We start from the raw sequence: 19,401 nt of genomic DNA on the forward strand, positions 1-19,401 counted from the left end.
TGTGCAGCTGTAATCCCAGCTACTCAAGAGGCTGAGTCAGGGGAATTGCTTGAACCCAGAAGGCAGAGGTTGCAGTGAGCCGCAACTGTGCCATTGCACTCCAGCCTGGGCAACAGAGTGAGACTCTGTCTCGGAAAAAAAAAAAAAAAACTCCGGGCGCAGTGGCTCACGCCTGTAATCCCAGCACTTTGGGAGGCTGAGGCGGGCAGATAGATCATGAGGTCAGGAGATTGAGACAATCCTGGCTAATGTGGTGAAACCCCGTCTCTACTAAAAGAATACAAAAAATTAGCTGGGCGAGGTGGTGGCCGCCTGTAGTCCTAGCTACTTGGGAGGCTGAGGAAGGAGAATGGCGTGAACCCGGGAGGCAGAGCTTGCAGTGAGCCAAGATCACACCACTGCACTCCAGGCTGGGTGACAGAGCAAGACTCCGTCTCAAAAAACAAAACAAAACAAAAAAGCCAAGAGCACAACAGCAAGTAGAACATGATCCTGAGATGCTATTGTTAAGGAGATACGTGTGTATGTTTACCTATGTATTACAAGTTCTGATGTAATACACAGGAGAACTGTTCACAGTGTGTATCTTCAGGACATAGGAAAATACTGGGGGGAAGAGGAAGGAAGACTAATTTTCCATTTGTCCCTTGCCTATGCTTTAAAATTTTGACTATACAGCTACACTGCATTAATAATAATAGCAGTAGTGATAACAACATTAAAAGCAACAGTCACACATATGGCACTTACTATGCTTTCTAAATGTCTTTGTGTATTAACTCATTTTATGCTCACAACACTCTATGAGGGAGGTACTAGCATTATCCCTATTTTACAGGTACAGAAATGGAGGCTCACAAAGGTTTACTTACTTGTCTAAAGGCATACAGGAAGGAAGAGGTGAACCTGGGATTTGAACCTGGGCTCTCAGGCTCCAGGCTCTCACCCCACTGTGCATTATGGAAAATTTTTCAACAATCAGTTGAACTTATTTTTTTGAATTTACATCTTTGCGTTCAGGTGCCTGTATAAAGGGAATTGTCTCACTCCAGAAGGGATCTAGATTTGCCGACGCCATCCCTCTTCTATCTTAGGTCTCTCTTTAGGATACTGTGTAGTGATCTGGCCAGAGCTAAAAGAGGCCTCACTGATTCCCATCCTATTTTACAGATGAGGAAACTGAGGACCAGAGAGGAGAAGCAACTTCTCCAAAGTCATCCAATGGCAGAATGGGGACTGGAATTGCCATGTGGGGGAGGGGAGAATACAGAGCCCCTTATCTAGACAGTGTGGTAGAGAAACAGGGGAACAAGAACACAGGAGAATACCAAAGGGGTGGAGGGAGAGGATGCTCTCAAACCCCCTGCAGTCTTCAGGAGGTGCCCTCCCAGCCCCACCCCTGCCCACACCCCTCCTACACACACACCCATGGCTCACCCTGGGTGGAGAGCTCGCCTGCCTGGGTGCGCCGCACCTGGGCAAACACCTCCTCACTGGGGCATCTCATCAGAGCCAGGTAGGCATTGATACGGATCTCAGCATCCTCCTCCAGGGATTGGTACAGACGGGAGAGCACCGATCGCTGGCTTGGGCAGAAGGAAAGCCATCACCCAAGGCCTACGTACCTCCACCCAGGAGTATGATGTCCCTGGCTGCAGCAGGTGGACCTGCTGCCTAGCCCCAGCTGTCCTGATGCCCCTACTGCGGGAGGCTTCCCCGACACACACTCACCTGTAGCTCAGCTGTGGGAGGTAGCAGGGGTTCACTGACTGTGCCTAATTCCCAGTCTCTACCAGCCCCAGCCTAGAGCCTCATCAATTCCCCAACAAATGGGCATGGCTACATTCCAATAAAACTATTTACAAAAACAGCATAGTGTCTTGCCACACAGGAGGTCTTTAAATGTCTTGGCCTTCCTAGGCCCTTCCTAAGCAATTCACCTCCCCACATTGTGACTCCCTCAATATCTATTGGCTTCCTCCACAGCCAGCCAGCCAGCCACCCCACCCATCCATCCATCCACCAACCCACCCACCCACCCATCTATCCATTCACCCATCCACCCACCCATCATCCATCCACCCACCCATCCATCCATGCAACAAATATTAACATAAGCAGCAACTATGCACCCAGCACTGTGCTAGGTGACAGCCATAAACAAGACCAACTCAGCCCCTGTCCACCTGAAGCTGGTATCCTAGTGCAGGGAGACAGTCAATGACATTAGCATGTGAAATACATAAAAAGTTAGGTGGTGGCCGGGCACGGTGGCTCATGCCTGTAATCACAGCACTTTTGGGAGGCCAAGCTGGGAGGATCACGAGGTCAGGAGATCGAGACCATCCTGGCTAACACGGTGAAACCTCGTCTCTACTAAAATTACAAAAAAATTAGCCGGGTGTGGTGGCGGGCACCTGTAGTCCCAGCTACTCAGGAGGCTGAGGCAGGAGAATGGCATGAACCCAGGAGGCAGAGCTTGCAGTGAGCGGAGATGGTGACACTGCACTCCAGCCTGGGTGACAGAGTGAGACTTCGTCTCAAAAAAAAAAAAAAAAGTTAGGTGGTAATAAACCCTAAGGAAGGAAAAATGAAATGGGGAAACAGGACCAGAGCCAGGGGGACCTGGGAGGTTCAATTTCAGGTGAAATTGTCAAGGGAGACCTCACAGTGAAAGTGCCTTTTAAGCTAAGACGTACAGGATGTGAAAAAGAAAGGCCTGGGGACATCTGGAGGAAAAGTGTACCAGGAAAGAGGACAGCATGTGCAAAGGGCCTGGGGCAAGAGAGGGTCACAAGTGTTTGAGGAAGAACAGAAAGGGCAATGTGCTGGGGAGGAGGGATGGGAGGTGACAGGAGCAGGTGAGGCCCAGAGGTCAGATCCCTCAGGGCCTGGGAGGTCAATCAAGGGACTGTAACTTTGACTCTGAGTAAGAAGGGAGGTAGTGGTCCAGGGATTAGCAAACTTTTTCTGTAAAGGGACAGAGAACTCTTTTAGACTCTGCAGGCCATGCGGTCTCTTGCAATGACTTGACTCTGCAGGTGGAGCAGGAAAGCAGCCATAGATAACACCTAAGTGAGTGGGCATGGCTGTGTTCCGATAAAACTTTATTGAGAAAAACAGACAAAGGGCCAGGTAGTGGCCCATGGCCCGTAGTCTGCCAAACCCTGTACTAGAGGGGGCACAGATGGCACTGGTAATCATATGGTTGTGTTTTTGATAAATAGTCTGCTTCCCACACTACACATAGGCTTAGACCTGGATACCTGTTCACACTAGTACCCAGCCCACAGTAGGTGCTCATTAAATACATGATGAATGAACAACTGAATAAGTGAATTAGCAAACTGTGGTTCGAGACCCACCACCACCCAACCCCAACCCCATGAAACAGCACACAAGGGCTCACGTCTGCAGAGCAGGGGACTCTTCGGAAGGCCTGGATGGCCCCCAGCCGGATCTCGGGTGTGCTGCTTCTCAGAGATGCACAGGCACTCAGCGTAGGGGTGAGAGCCATGGCTGCCAAGCCCGCGTTGCCGACTGCCTTCAGCACAAGCTGGAGCTAAATCGAGATGGAGGCAGGACCATGAGGGGCAGTGGCGTGGGGAGGGGCAGTGGCGTGGGGAGGGGCAGTGGCGTGGGGGGCGGGGCAGTGGTGTGGGGGGCGGGGCAGTGGCGTGGGGGGTGGGGCAGTGGCGTGGGGAGGGGCAGTGCCGTTGGGGGGGGGCAGTGGTGTGGGGGAGGGGCAGTGACGTGGGGGAGGAGCAGTGGCGTGGGGGAGGGGCAGTGGCGTGGGGGAGGGGCGGTGGCCTGGTGGGGGGCAGTGGCGTGGGATAGGCAGTGGCGTGGGGGGGTGCTGTGAAGGGCATTTACCCACCTTCTCGGGGTGGGGGCCAATTTCTGTCCCCAGCCACGCTCCAGACCCCGTGGGCCAGCCTGGCACCTTGCTGGGCATCTCAGCCCATTCCCCCTTCCCCCCTTCACCCCACCCCCACTCAGTGGTGTTGGGGGGCAGTGGTGTGGGGGGGGCAGTGGTATAGAAGGGGCAGTGGCGTGGGGGGGCAGGCAGGAGGGTGAGGAGACGGGTTGAAGTGGGGAAGGGGGAATGAGGGATAGGAGGAAGGGGCAAAGGGGGGAACCCACCCCCACCCTCTCCACCTGGAGCTTGCCTGATTCGCTTCGGCCCCACTGGGGGCACTGAAGCCGGTACTCAGGACACTGGATGTCCTCACCTTGTCATCATCCGAGGGCTCCTGGATGGTACAGTTCTCACCCAAGGCGTCTCCCAGGATCCTCACTAGGGAGCCGACTCCAGGCAGCTGGCCGCAGGGCCCATCCAGAGAAGCACAGAGGTTGTGCACCAGGGCTGAGATGCCCAGGAAGGCGCCAGGGCTGGCCATCGGGGTCTGGAGCAGTGGCTGGGGACAGAAATCGGCCCCCACCCGAGGTGGTGGGTAAATGCACTTCACAGGCCTCACCCTGGCCACACACCGACTCACCTGGGCACTTCATAATACAGAGCTGAGTCCCCCAGAGTCTGAACAAATTGCTCTTTTCAGGGAACATTTTAAAAGCACCCCAGAGGCCAGACACGGTGGCTCATGCCTGTAATCCCAGCACTTTGGGAGGCCAAGGCAGGTGGATCACCTGAGGTCAGGAGTTCGAGACCAGCCTGGCCAACATGGCAAAACCCCGTCTCTACTAAAAACACAAAAATTAGCTGAGCATGGTGGTGTGCGCCTGTAATCCCAACTACTCGGGAGGCTAAGGCACAAGAATCCCTTGAACCCGGGAAGCAGAGGCTGCAGTGAGCTGAGATTGTACCACTGCACTGCACCCTGGGTGGCAGAGCGAAACTCTGTCTCAAAAAAAAAAAAAGAAAAAGAAAACAAAACAAAAAAGGCACTCCATGTGGCCCACCACTCAGACGCCCAGCTACCCTCACTCCAGGGCTTCAGTGAAAGGAAGGCAAACAGGAGGGGGTTCAGGACACAGCTGCTCCCTGCCCCAGGCACCTCAGAGAAATCAGACCAACAAATCTTTTTTTTTTTTTTAAGATGGAGTCTTGCTCTCTCATCCATCCTGGAGTGCAGTGGTCCTATCTAGTCCCACTGCAACCTCTACCTCCTGGGTTCATGTGATTCCCCTGCCTCAGCCTCCCACGTAGCTGAGATTACAGACACATGCCACCACGCTTGGCTCATTTTTCTATTTTTAGTAAAGCCGGGTTTCACCATATTGGCCAGGCTGGTGGTGAACCCCTGACCTCAAGTGATCTGCCCGCCTCGGTCTCCCAAAGTGCTGGGATTACAGGCATGAGCCACCATGCCCGGTCAAGACCAACAAATCTTAATAAACAAACTGTGTTCACTACAAGCCAGACTGCTGATAACATGTCACACACGTTGCCTTTCTTATCATTCCCATTTTGCAGAGCAGGAAGCTGAGACACAGGAAGCTGAGACACAGAAAGGGTAAGGAACTTGCCTCAGGTAGCCCACAGCTATAGATAGAACAGAGACTTAACCCAGGAGAGGCTGGCTCCCAGGCCAGGCATGATCCCAACACTCACGGCTTCTCAAAATGCAAATTCTGGGCTCACTCTAAAATCCAGCCCTGGGGCACTGGCTGTGAACAGGGGCCTCTATGCTAGACCCACGCCACTCCAGAACAGGGACTGCTTGGCAGCTGTGGGGAAATAAAATCTCTGCCTAACTCTGTCCTTTTTTTTTTTTCTCGAGATGGAGTCTCGCTCTTGTCACCCAGGCTGGAGTCCAGTGGCACAATCTCAGCTCACTGCAACCTCTGCCTCCTGAGATCAAGTGATTCTCCTGCCTCAGCTTCCTGAGTAGCTGGGATTACAGATGTCTGCCACCACGCCTGGCTAATTTTTGTATTTTTAGTAGAGATGCGGTTTCACCATATTGGCCAGGCTGGTCTCGAACTCCTGACCTCAGGTGATCTGCCCACCTCAGCCTCCCAAAGTGCTGGGATTACAGGAATGAGCCACCACGCCCGACCTGCCCAGCTCTGTTCTTTCTTTGGATTCATGACTCTTCACCAGATCTGTGTTACTACGCTAGGGTGTGAGCACATTGTGTGAAGGTGTGAACATGAACATCTGTGTGTGTGCACATTGGTGTGTGCTGTAGAATCCTAGTGCTTGTGGGTGTGTACGTTCCCACTTGGGTGTGCAGGTGTCTCAGCGCACTCGAGTACCCTAGTATGCGTGTATTTCCTGGTGGATGCCTGTGCACACGTGTCCCCATGTGGGCATCTCATGTGTCCCATTGGATGTGTGCACGTGCCCATGCATCCAGGTGCGTGTGTGTGTACTGTGTGTCCCTTGTGTGCCCACGCACAGCCCAGTGTGTCTTGGTGTGCCTGTGCATGTGTCCAGGTGTGGGTGGCTGTCTCCACACATCCCACTGTGTGAGTGTCCTAATGTGTGTATGTGCATGTCCTGCCATGTCTTCACATGTGCATACACTGGGGTGTATATCTGCATCTGCGGGTACGTGAGTCTTGGCGTGTATGCCTCAATATGTGTGTGTGTGTGTGTGTGTGTGTAGGCACGCACGCGCGTGTGTGTGTCTTGACAGGTCTATGGTGTGGGTGTGTGTCCGTGCATCTCCCCATGTGGGTGTCCTGGGAAAGCCTGCCTCAGTGTGAGCCTGCAACAGTGTGTGTAGGTCTGTGTGTGTACACACAATCCAGCATGTGTGTGCATATCCCTGTGTGTTTGTGTGTCCCTGTGCCTTGGTGTGAGCCTGTGTCAGTGTACGTGCAGGTCTGTGCATGTACACATGATCCAGTGTGCGTGTGCATGTCCCAGTGCAATGGGTGCCTGCTTCAGTGTGTGTGGGTTGTGTCCCATGTGTGTACACGTGCGCTTAGGATGCATGCGTGTGGGTCTTGGCGTGTGCATCTCACTGCATATTTTCTTTGTGAAAGGACAGGGGTGTGTGGAGCCTGGAAAAAGCACATTCAATGTTTCCCTGTATTCGAGCAAAGAAAACAAAGCTGTCTGTTTTCTTAATAAAGAGCAGGGCAAGCGGGCTTGGCTGGGAGGGCAGGGGTTATAAAAAGACTAAGAAGCTCTCCGGCACATGGGAGGGGCCGCCTGCTGGAGGTTCCCGCCTCTGACTGCTGTGCCCAAGAAAGGCGGCGGGGGCACAGACAGGGCAGGCTCAGGCCTGTCCCAGACCAAAGCTGGAGCCAGAAGCCTGGTCACAGCCTGCAGGGCTGTGGGGCAGGCTGGTGCCACTTGGCTGGCAGAGAGCCCAGATCTGTGAGCCACTTCCGGTGGCCCCGCCAGGACAACTGGGCCAGCATGAGGCCTGGGTGCTGAGCAGTCCACACAGTAATGACCCAGTTGGTTCTGTGTATGGCTGCCCGGGGGATGAACCCAGAAGGGCCAGCCTTCCCCGTTTTCACAAAAACCAGAAACCACATCGCAAAGACAAGAACAAAGAATTTTGAAAGAAAAATAATTTTTTTTAAAAAAATGGGAGGAGAAAAAAAAATCTTAATGCAAAAATCTCTAACGAAGGCTTACTTACACTTCAGTTGAAAGTCTGTTTAAAATATTCTCTCTTTTTCATTTTTAAAGATGGAAAAATAAAATTATCCTCAAACCTGTGACCCTTATTAAGCTGATTTCACTTTTCCAACATGATTCTAAAGCTCAGTCATCATGCTTAAACCAACCCTCCCAGAAAAGCTAAGAAAACAGAACTGGGAGAAGACAAGCCAAGAAGCGTTGGGACCTGGGGGAGATCAAACACCAGCTACAAAGCATCAAGAAGCCACACTTCACCAACATGAAGAACTTTTGTTCATTGAAAGACACCATTAAGAAGGCCGGGCGCAGTGACTCATGCCTGTAATCCCAGCACTTTGGGAGGCCGAGGCAGGCAAATCACATGAGCTCAGGAGTTTGAGATCAGCCTGGCCAACGTGGTGAAATCCCATTTCTACTAAAAATACAAAAAAATTAGCCGGGCCTGGTGGTGTGCATCATAATCCCAGCTACTCAGGAGGCTGAGGCACGAGAATCACTTGAACCCGGGAGGTGGAGGTTGCAGTGAGCCGAGATTGTGCCACTGCACTCCAGCCTGGGCAACAGAGCGAGACTCCATCTCAAAAAATAATAATGATTAAATAAATAGATAAATAAATAAATAAATAAAATTATTCCGAAATAAGAAGTTCATTAAAATACTCTCTCCCTGCTTGCCCCTCACTCCCCACACTTCCCACCCCCTCCTCTCCCCAGGTTTCACGAAGCCAGTGCATTCCCAGAACCTGCCAGGGCTCAGGCAGGGCCTTGCTGACTCGATGACAGAACAAGAAAATATGGCCCAGAGAGGCATGAGCTCTGGCCTGCATATGGAACATGGCATGTGAGGCAGGTAGAGGAAGCTTCTGGGCTCCACAAGCCGATGGATGCCACCTGCTTGGCTCAGTGCTGTGTCCCAGACTAATGGCAACAGCCACTTCCTTCCGCACACACCATACAATTCACCTGGTCTGCAAGGTCATTCTACAAAATAGTCCCATTGTCCAGACGGGGAAAATTGAGGCCTGGGAAAGTAAAGTACCTTGCCCAAGGTCCTGCTGGTGAGGAATGGGGCTGGGATCTGAAATGAGGAAGTCCAGATGGGTTTGTGCTCTTAGTTACTGCACATGAATCGAACATATGTACAAATAAACGAGTGAAAGGAGGAAGGGGGGGAGGGGGGAAGGGAGGAAGAGGGGAGGGGGAAGGGAGGAAGTGGGGGAAGAGAGGAAGGGGGGGAAGGGAGGCAGAGGGGAGGGGGAAGGGAGGCAGAGGGGAGGGGGAAGGGAGGCAGAGGGGAGGGGGGAAGGGAGGCAGAGGGGAGGGGGGAAGGGAGGGAGAGGGGAGGAGGGGAAGGGAGGCAGAAGGGAATGGGGGAAGGGGAAGGAGACAGACATTTCCAGGGAGATGGGCTAAGCCCAGGGCAGGTCTTGGGTGGTTCTGGCATTCCTGGTGGCCAGCGTGTCACCTGCTAGGCTGTGAACTGTGGGTGATGCCTCTTGGGACCCAATCTGGGCCTGGCTCTGAGTCAGTGCCTGATTCTTGTCTGCTGAGCAGAGCCAACAACACAGTCTACCTGGAACAGCCCCACCTCAAACCCTGGGGTCAGGGGCCAGAAGGCAAGGGCTCCCTATATTCCACCTGGAGGGACAGCCAGGGCTGGACCAGCTCCAGGGGCTCTCAGATCCTGGTAGGGTCCATTCTACCAATGCAGGGGTCTCTGATGCCCCCAGGGACCCCAGCTGCCTGGCACCAGCTGTGTCTTCACTCCCGCTCCCTACCGATGCCATCTGACTTGGCACTCACTATTAGCCGGGACAAGATGGGGAGTGACAGGTGACACCCCCCCACCCAGGAAAGTGAGGACACACCCCAAGGTCTCAGGTCAGAATTGAGGTGAAGGGCAGAGCAGCTGCAATCCCTCGGGCAAGCTGCCCTACCTCTTTGGGCCTCGGTTTTCTCACCTGCAAAATGGGGTTGATGAGAGCACCTACTTCATAGAGACACCTCAAGGGTTAAATGAGACCTCCACATATCGTAGAAATTATTGACCTCATCTCACACAGATTTCCTCATCTCCAGACTCATTAAATATGTGTGTTTATAAATATAATAGCTCTGATTTCAAGTGCTCAGATTTCGTGCCAGACACCAGGAGAACCACTTCACACACAGCATTTCATTCCTCACTATAAGACCAGGATAGAGGTACCACTGCCATCCTCCTTTTAGAGATCAGAAAACAGTCGGGCGTGGTGGCTCACACCTGTAATCCCAGCACTGTGGGAGGCTGAGGTGGGTGGATCACTTGAGGTCAGGAGTTCGAGACCAGCCTGGCCAACATGGCGAAACCCCGTCTCTACTAAAAAAAATACAAAACTTAGCCAGGTGGGGTGGTGCATTCACGTAGTCCCAGCTACTTGGGAGGCTGAGGCAGAAGAATTGCTTGAACCCGGGAGGTGGAGGTTGCAGTGAGCTGAGATCGCACTGCTGCACTCCAGCTTGGGCGACAGAGCAAGACTCCGTCCTAAACAACAATAATAATAATAATCAGAAAAGAAGCTCAGGAAGGTTAAATCACTTGCCTGGGAACACACAGGTGGGAGGCACATTGCTGACCCCTGAACCCGGAATTCTCTGATACCAAAGGTTCCCTTGAACCCGCCACAGAAGCCCAGGAGGATGGGTGGTCTGGCCTCCTCTGCTGATCCTACGAGGGGCTGGCACAAAAGAACTGATCACCTCCCCCGCATCTAACCAGCAGCCAAGCCACGGAGGGAGGACACCGGGGCCCCGGGTGGGGTGCAGGGACTCACCAGCAGCATGTGGGCCATAGCATCTGTGGGCTGTGGGAGGAAGGCCAGTGATGAGAGCCACGCCTCCGCCTCGTCTGCCTCCACCGCTGCTGATGCGATGAGTTCCTTCATGAGGCCCACACAGTGCTCCGTCCCACAGGAAGGCAGGGCATCCAACAGTGGCTGCCTGAGATCATCAAGGTGACCCACACGTGCTGAGCGCCCGCAAGCTCATCTCACCGAAGTCACCCGGGGGTAAACTGAGGCTCCGAGAGGTACGGTGCAGACATGCCCACCCTCACACCTTGGGAGGGGCTGACCCGGGTCTGGGACCCCGCAGTCTGGCTGAGGCCCGTGCTCTCAGCACCGCAGCACCCAGCCCAGACCCCGGCAGCTCTACCCACCCAAGAAACACTGGTGTGGGAAAACACAAGTCCACACCCAGTGCTCTGCTGAAACCCACCCAAGCAAATGTCACCGAGAAGGGGTAAAAATCCCTAGCGGAACAGGACCCAGCACTCAGCAAACTGTCCCTAATTTAAACCTCGAATACTCAGCACAACATCAGGACATTTATTTTTTCTTTTTTTGTGAGACAGGGTCTCACTCTGTCAGCCAGGCTGCAACGCAGTGGTGCGGTCACACCTCACTGTAGCCTCCACCTCCTGGGCTCAGGTGATCCTCCCACTCAGCCTCCCAAGTAGCTGGGACCACAAGTGTTCGCTACCAAGTCGAGCTAACTTTTAAATTTTTTGTAGAGATGGGGGCATTGCTACGTTGCCCAGGCTGGTCTCAGACTCCGGAGCATACCCCTAAGCTGACTGAGTTAGTGCCTCAGAGATTCCCCTCTGAGATTGGGAGTCTCTTTACCCACCTTACTAGCCCCAGATCAGCAAGGTCTGGGTGGTGGAATGCCAGCCCTGCCCAGCACCCCCCAGCCCAGACTCTCCACGCCCCCGGCAGGAGAGTACCCTAGGTGCATTGGAATGCTAATTCCAGCAAGAGGGTCCCTGTCTGGGGAAGGGAACAATGGCTGTCTTTATCCGCCAGGCCCTTCAGCTTCTGGTCTCAGGCAGGATAGAGCTTGGACCCCGTGGGAACCTCCAGGCTCCCCACTTAATCTCCTTCTTGGCACACATTCTCGGACTGAAGGACAAGTCAGTGTCAAGGGGACGGGATGAGGCATCAGCATCCATCCCTCACTGGGAACCCAGGACAGCACGAAGACTCCTTTAACCCAGGGATGCCCCCAGCCAGCTCCTAGTCCATCCCCCACCCGGAGAGGGACCTTACCCATTGTCTTCGCATTTGAAGGAAGAATATTGCCAGAGTTCCATCAGCTCACCCCCAGAAAGGCCCTGGAGCTGGGACACCAGTGTCAGGAACAAGTCCATGGCCTGGGATTCAGAGGGGGCAGCATGAGACACCCAGCAGTGCGGGGGATCCCCGAAGGTCACCTCACCCGTCCCCTGCCTGTAAGCACAACCGTGGGGAAAGTGGGAAGGACCTACCACCTTCTCCCAAGATGTGCTGAGACCCAGTGAGATGAAGCTCCAGGTCTGGCTTCTCCCTCACTGCACCCCAAGCCCCTACAAGCATACAAGCTGGCTCATTTTTCTCTGATTTAGCAGGTATTTATTGAGCACCTACTATGTGCCTTGCATTGCACTCAGGATATGGCAGTGAAAGAACAGGCATAGTGTCTGAATCTGTGGCATCTAATAAAACCCCAATAAATGTTCACTATGATTGTAATATAATTATTCTAATGAGTCTTAGCATATTTCAAATATTTAGCGAGGTGGCAATCTTTTCCTACATAATATACATACTCTTTTTTTTTTTTTTTGAGATGGAGTCTCACTCTGTTGCCCAGGCTACAGGGCAGTGGCGCAATCTCGGCTCACGGCAACCTCCACCTCCTGGGTTCTAGCGATTCTCCCGCCTCGGCCTCCTGAGTAGCTGGGATTACAGGCACCTGTGACCACGTCTGGCTTATTTTTTGTATTTTTAGTAGAGAAGAGGTTTCACCATGTTAGCCAGGATGGTCTCGATCTCCTGACCTTGTGATCTGCCCGCCTCGGCCTTCCAAAGTGCTGGGATTACAGGCATGAGCCACCACACCTGGACCACCTTTTTTTTTTTTTTTTTTTTTTTTTTTAAGAGACAGGATCTCCCTCTGTCTCCCGGAATGGAGTGCTGCAACACAGTCACTTCTCACTGCAGCCTCAACCTCCTGGGCTCCAGCGATCCTCCCACCTCAGCCTCCCGTGTAGCTGGGAATACTGGTGTGCATCACCACGCTCAGCTAATTTTTTTGTATTTTTCATAGAGATGAGGTTTCACCATGTTGCCCAGGCTGGTCTCAAACTTCTGGGCTCAAGTGATCCTCCCACCTTGGGCTCCCCAAGTGCTGGGATGACAGGTGTGAGCCATCGCGCCCACCCTTTTCCAATATTTCTAATAAAAAAATTGTTTTATACAATTATTAACAGTGATGGCTAATAAAGGGCATTATAGGGGGTGCAGAGGGCCCAAAACTCACAAGAAATAAAGGACTCTACTCAGAGAACAGCCCCTGGGTTTAGGAGATGTTTAGTTTGGAAAACCTTCCCTCCTGGTACCCCTGTAGTCTCAGGCTCACTGCATTGGCCTGAACCCAAAGCCACAGAAACAGCAACAAGGTAGGAGCCGAGCCAAGCCAGGTCCCAGCTTCCTGCAGGGAAGCCCCCATACTTCCCCCAGGCTTGGCCAGGGCCAGGCCTGAATCCCCCACCCACCCAGGGGTCCTCCGAGGCTGGGACCTGCTTCCCTGACCCTGGGCCTCCCTGCTGTGTGTGGCTGTGACAGAATCCCTGCACACGCAGCTCGATCTCAGCAAGATGCAGCCTGCAAAACAGGCCCTCACTGGTCACTCGGCCCACCTGCCAACGTGTCTGCCCACCAGAGTCCCGGCAGCCTTCCCAGAATGTGCCTTCTGTGGTCAGAGCCAGTGGCAACCCTCAGCTCTGTCTTTCCTTCCTCCGGCAGGACCCACAAGCCAGCCCCTGCTGCAGGCTAACTGCCACCATCGCAGCTGGCCCTGACCACTGGTAGCCTAAAAGACTCTATTGCCCAGTTTGGGGCGTCTATCCAAAAAATGTCAGTTCCAGGCCTGCTTCCTTCCTTCCTTCCTAATGGGCTCGGCCACATTTCCCTCTGGCTGGTGGCTGCCTTTCCCCAGCTGCACCCTGGGTTCGGAACACGTGTGCAGACGGGCACCTGGGGATGGTGCCTGCCCGGGACCACTCCTCCTCCTCTGGGCAAGCCTCTGGCCACAAGTGTTACCCTGAGAATGCGCCTTTCAGATCCAGGCACAACAGGAGGGATCATTAGTGGCTTATCCTGGTTTCCCTCCACTGGAGGAAGAAGAAATTCAAAAGGAGAAAAGAGGGCAGATCTAGGCAGGCTACGGATGGAGGCAAAGGGTCCAAGGCTCCTGCCTAGAAATCAAGTCCAGGGTCTGGCGCGGTGGTTCACGCCTGTAATCCCAGCACTTTGGGAGGCCGAGCCGGGTGGATCACTGGAAGTCAGGAGTTTGAGACCAGCATGGCCAACATGGTGAAACTCTGTCTCTACTGAAAATACAAAAATTAGCCAGGCGTGGTGTTGCATGCTTGTAATCCCAGCTATTCAGGAGGCTGAGGCAAGAGATCACTTGAACCAGGAGGTGGAGTTTGCAGTGAGCCGAGATTACACCACTGCACTTTCCAGCCTGAGCAACAGAGCGAGACTCCGTCCCCCACCAAAAAAAAAAGACGGATACGTAGGTCGATAAGAAAACTGCCACCCCCATCACCACCAATAACACATGATAATAGTGATAAGGCTGGGTGCAGTGGCTCATGCCTGTAATGCCAGAACTTTGGGAGGTCGAGGCAGGCAGATCACTTGCGGTCAGGAGTTCAAGACCAGCCTGGCCAACATGGTGAAACCTCATCTCTGCCAAAAATATAAAACTTAGCTGGGCATGGTGGCGTGAGCCTGTAATTCCAGCTATTCAAGAGGCTGAGACAGGAGAATCACTTGAACTCGGGAGGCAGAGGTTACAGTGAGCCAAGATCGCACCACTGCACTCCAGCCTGGGCGAAAGAGCAAGACCCTGTCTCGAAAAAAAAAAAATTGTAATAACAACTACGCCACTAGTTACTTAGTAAGGAGCTTTTACTATGTTCCAGGAACTGGTCTAAGCTGACAGAGAAGGAAAGTGACACTCAAAGTGATTGAGGCAGGTGCCGGTGGCCGCATGCTACTCAGTAGCAGAGCAGACACTTGAACCCAGGGCACCAGCTCCTGAACCCACACTCTTAACAAGCATCCTATATGCAATGGCTTAAAAAAAAAAAAAAAGTCCTGATTTGTAGCATTTGCCGATCGTCATGGTGTAAATATACCCACCATGGTCGATTTCAAGCTACCAACTTGCAATTGCTAAGGACACACCTGGGAAGAAATGCACCTTAGCACGTCATGTCATATTTCCACCACACGGTTACAATAAACATGACTAACCTCTAATGGAAAGACAATAGTAAAATGGAGTAAAATAACCAGGTAGTCAGTCATTGTTGGGAGTACTTAATACCTTTGTTTCTAATATAATTCATTTTATTTGATTTTTTTAATTTTTCTTTTTTTCTTTTTTTTTTTTTTTGGAGAAGAGTCTCACTCTGTCACCCAGGCTGGAGTGCAGTGGTTTGATCACAGCTCACTGTAGCCTTAACCTCCCAGGCTCAAGCCAACCTCCTCCCTCAGCTTCCCAAGTAGCCACGACCACAGGCATGTACCACCATGCTTGGCTTATTTTTTGTAGAGATGGGCTCTCTCCCTGTGTTGCCCAGGCTGGTCTCAAACCCCTGGGGTTTAAGTGATCCACCCACCTCAGCCTCCCAAAGTGCTGGGTTTACAGGTGTGAGCCACTGTGCCCGGCCTGTTTACTTGTTGATACACAGTAGATTCACATATTTTCAGGGTACCCGTGAAATAATTTGATACATTCATCTAATCAAATCAGGATAATTGAGATATCCATCACCGTAACTACCTTTTCTTTACGTTAGAAACGTTCAAATTCTTCTCTTCCAGCTATTTTTAAGTGTAGGATTATGTTAATTATAGTCATCCTAGGAATCTATTCAGTATTAGAGTCTGATTTCTTCTACTGAAGTGTATATTTGCACCCATTAGTCAGCTATGCTAAAACAACTTTATTTATTTTATTTTATTTATTTATTTTGAGATGGAGTCTCACTCTTGTCACCCAGGCTGGAGTGCAGTGGAGTGATCTCGGCTCACTGTAACCTCCGCCTCCTGGGTTCAAGCGATTCTTCTGTCTCAGCCTCCAAAGTAGCTAGGATTACAGGCTTCTGGCTAATTTTTGTATTTTTAGTAGAGACAGGGTTTCACCATGTTGGCCAGGCTGGTCTCGAACTCCTGACCTCAGGTAATCTGCCCGCCTCGGCCTCCCAAAGTGCTGGGATTATAGGCATGAGCCACTGAGCCTGGCCACAACTTAATGTTTAAAACTGCAGTGTTTAATAACCAGCCTGTGGGACACCCGGAAGTCTACTCACCCACTCTTGTGAGCCAGTATAAGCCAGTCCTGTTCTGCCACTGTCTATGCCATTTCCTGAGTGTACACAGTCCTTAATAAACACCTGTAACTCGAGCTCCTTGTTCTCAGAACACCCAAGATTGGTGATAAGCCATGCCCTCTCCCAGGCATCCTTCCTGGCAGCCTGGAGAAGTTGGCCCTGCTGGCTCCGTCTGTCTGTCCCCTCCCAACCCCAGTGCACCCTTGCTTCATCCTCCTTTGTTCCTTAGGGACGCTCTTGGCCATCCCACCCTCTGCCCCCCACATCGAAACTCCGGGGACTCTCTATGGAGGGCCCGACTCGGGGGTTTGCTTTCTATTGAGCGCTGAGTCCTGGTTTTGTTTCCAGACTGAAAAACAAACCTTGTCTCCTGCCCACCATCAATGGGGAGGGGCAGAGGCATTTCAAGCCGAAGCTCATGAGTTCTATCCCCCTGGCAACCCAGGCAGGCCCTCAGCCCTCCCGGGGGCCCAGGAGCTGCTTGGTGTGCACCGATGTTTCCCTGCAAAGCCATTTCTAGCAACAGGGTCCTCAGCATTTCACCCCTCAGCCCAGGGGACCTCCACGGTGGCAGTAACTTCCTTTTTTTCAATGCTGTAAGTAAAAGACAGCCACACAGTGCCCTCTGGGGCTAGCACCGCCAGCGTCCAAAAGTGGAGATCCAGGCCCACAGCCCTTGCCCTGAGCCACCCCTGCCAGGGGAAATGTCCAGTTAGGTGGTCAGGGGTCCTCTTGGGGCCAAAGAATGCAGTCCTGTCTTCCCATCAAGCCATGAGGTTCGGCAGTGCAACGGTTAGAGCACAGGCCACAGAACGGCGGTCCCCTACTGGTGACAACCGTGCTCCCCAGGGCCATCTGGTTGCCACGGACTGCAGGTGGGGATGATGGTGGTATCTAGTGAGGAGAGGCCAGAGATGCTGCTAAACATCCCACATTGCACGTGACAGCCTCCTCCACACACTCCACAAAGAATGACCCAGCCCTCGGTGTCCACAGCACCCAGGGCGAGAAACCCTGCTTTGGGCCATGCTGCCTGGGTTAACAGCCCAGCTCTATCACTTACAAGCAGTGTGGCTTTAAGCACATTTCCTAAACTCTTCAAGCTTCAGTTTCCTCATCTGTAAAATGGGCACAATGATATGAATTTCACTGAGATGATTAAATTAGATAACGCAAGTGAGGCCCTGGAGCTTATTGTCTGAGCATACACTAAGTGCTCAATTAAACTGTAAAGCCCTGGCAGGGCGCAGTGGCTCACGCCTGTAATCCCAACACCTTGGCAAGCTGAGGTGGGAGGACTGTTTGTGTCCAGAAGTTCAAGACCAGCCTGGGCAACATGGCGAAACCCCGTCTCTACAAAAAACACACAAGAATTAGCCAGGTGTGGTGGCATGCACCTGCAGTCCCAGGTACTCTGGAGGCTGAGGTGGGAGGATCACTTGAGCCAGGGAGGTCAAGGCTGCAGTGAGCCATGATTTCACCACTATACTCCAGCCTGGGCAACAGAACGAGACCCTGTCTAAAAAAAAATTGTAGAACATTGAATGGAAGCCCCCAAAAAGATATGTCCATGTCCTAAGCCCTGGAACTTGTAAATTTCCCTTATTTGGAAAAAGGATCTTTGCAGATGTAATTAAGTTGAGGATCTTGAGATATGATCATTCTAGATTATCTGGATGAGTCTTCAATCCAACGACACATCACTTTCCTCCCCCAGGGAATGTGCCATGCTAAACCATCTCTCTCGTGCTTTCCATCTTACATGTGGGTTCAGGGCCCTCTCTCAGAACAAGACAGGTAGTGAGGAGAATCTCATCATCACAGCACAGCCTCAGGGCCTCAGATTCTTGATGATCACCAAGGAAGGAACTGGCCCTAAGTCTCAAAGCCACATCCACCTCTAGACTTGAAACAGCCAGGAGTTTCGGAGGAGGCCTGGGCCATGTGTTTCTAACTTTGCTGTGCGAAGTCCTCAATGCTGAGGCTCAGATGTTGCTAGGCCTGGGAGATTAGACTGTGAGTCAACAGGACTGTTGTGTGCTCGTAGACAGACAGAGGAGAAAAGGCTTCCCCTCTGCTCACATCCAACCTGGACTGGGGCACTGGCCTGGCACACGCCATCTAGATTTCCTTGCTTCTGCAACCAGGCACAGTTGTACAGTGCACAACCTACCCACCCATAGGTGACAGCCCTGATATTAAATATCTGAAAGGATGGGCCAGGATATGGGCAGGAAGAGGAAGGTGTCCTAGGGACTCAGGGCCAAGAAAGACTCTGGCCTGCGGCTGGAGAAGCCACTTACCTCCAAGCTAGTGGTCTGAGCCAGGCACAGCCTCCTTACTAATGTGGCCGCAGTGGCCACCATGGCCTGGGATGGTGTCTCCTCCCACTCATACAGCAGGCTGCTTGGGGTCATGTCTTCATCGTCTCTATCATCTGGATCTGAGATGGTAAGAGGTGGATGGGATGACCATATGGGGAAATGCCAGAGTGAGCTAGAAAGCCCCACCCCCGCCAGTGCTTCCTTCAACGCGTTTCAGGCAACAGGTAAGAGGGGTGTCTATGAGGGAAATCATGGCAGCGTCATTGCAAACAGCCTAAGATGGGAAACACCTATGTACCCACCAGCAGGGGCTGGGCAAACAAACTGTGGCCCACTCACACCAGGGAACACTGAGTATCCTTTTTTTTTTTTTTTTGAGACGGAGTCTCACTCTTTGCCCAAGTTGGAGTGCAGTGGCGCGATCTCAGCTCACTGCAAGCTCCGCCTCCCGGGTTCACGCCGTTCTCCTGCCTCAGCTTCCTGAGTAGCTGGGACTACAGGCGCCTGCCACCACACCCAGCTAATTTTTTGTATTTTTCACAGTGATGGGGTTTCGTGGCGTGAGCCACCATGCCCAGCCAACACTGAGTATCCTTTAACAGAAACAAGTCAGCAGGACACACCCTGCCTTGTAAAGATCTCCAAGCCATCGAGTGGCCAAGGCAAGATGCAGAACGATGTATGGTGCAAAAATAAAAATAGACCACTCTGTGCCTGGCACAGAGGCTCATGCCTGTAATCCCAGCACTTTGGGAGGCCAAGGTGGGTGGATCACCCGAGGTCAGGAGTTCGAGACCAGCCTGGCCAGGATGGTGAAACCTGTCTCTATTAAAAATACCAAAAATTAGCTGGGCGTGGTGGCAGGCGCCTGTAATCCCAGCTACATGGGAGGCTGAGGCAGGAGAATTGCTTGAACCTGGGAGGCTGAGGTTGCAGTGAGCTGAGATCACTCCACTGCACTTCAGCCTGGGCGACAAGAGTGAGACTCTGTCTCAAAAAAACAAAACACAACAAAACAACCAGACCACTCAAACAGACACAGTTGCCTATGTATCTGTAAGTACACAGAATTTGTCTGGAAGAGTATA

At 52.4% G+C, this 19,401-nt stretch overlaps 1 protein-coding gene across 3 annotated transcripts in view; it reads right to left on the bottom strand.

Moving 5' to 3' along the window:
- Window positions 1-19,401, bottom strand: part of LOC101056957 (uncharacterized) — a 156,705-nt gene that overhangs the window by 119,331 nt on the left and 17,973 nt on the right. For all 3 annotated transcript variants that reach the window (XM_016929426.3, XM_063797670.1, XM_054668208.1), the window contains 6 exons: window positions 18,293-18,432; window positions 11,650-11,753; window positions 10,378-10,543; window positions 4,233-4,418; window positions 3,410-3,562; window positions 1,438-1,582 (listed from right to left, as the gene is read on the bottom strand). In XM_016929426.3, the coding sequence (XP_016784915.3) occupies window positions 1,438-1,582; window positions 3,410-3,562; window positions 4,233-4,418; window positions 10,378-10,543; window positions 11,650-11,753; window positions 18,293-18,432 (894 nt within the window). The remainder of the gene's footprint in view (window positions 1-1,437; window positions 1,583-3,409; window positions 3,563-4,232; window positions 4,419-10,377; window positions 10,544-11,649; window positions 11,754-18,292; window positions 18,433-19,401) is intronic.

This window comes from Pan troglodytes, chromosome 18, assembly GCF_028858775.2.
Source record: "Pan troglodytes isolate AG18354 chromosome 18, NHGRI_mPanTro3-v2.0_pri, whole genome shotgun sequence".
NCBI lineage: Eukaryota > Metazoa > Chordata > Mammalia > Primates > Hominidae > Pan > Pan troglodytes.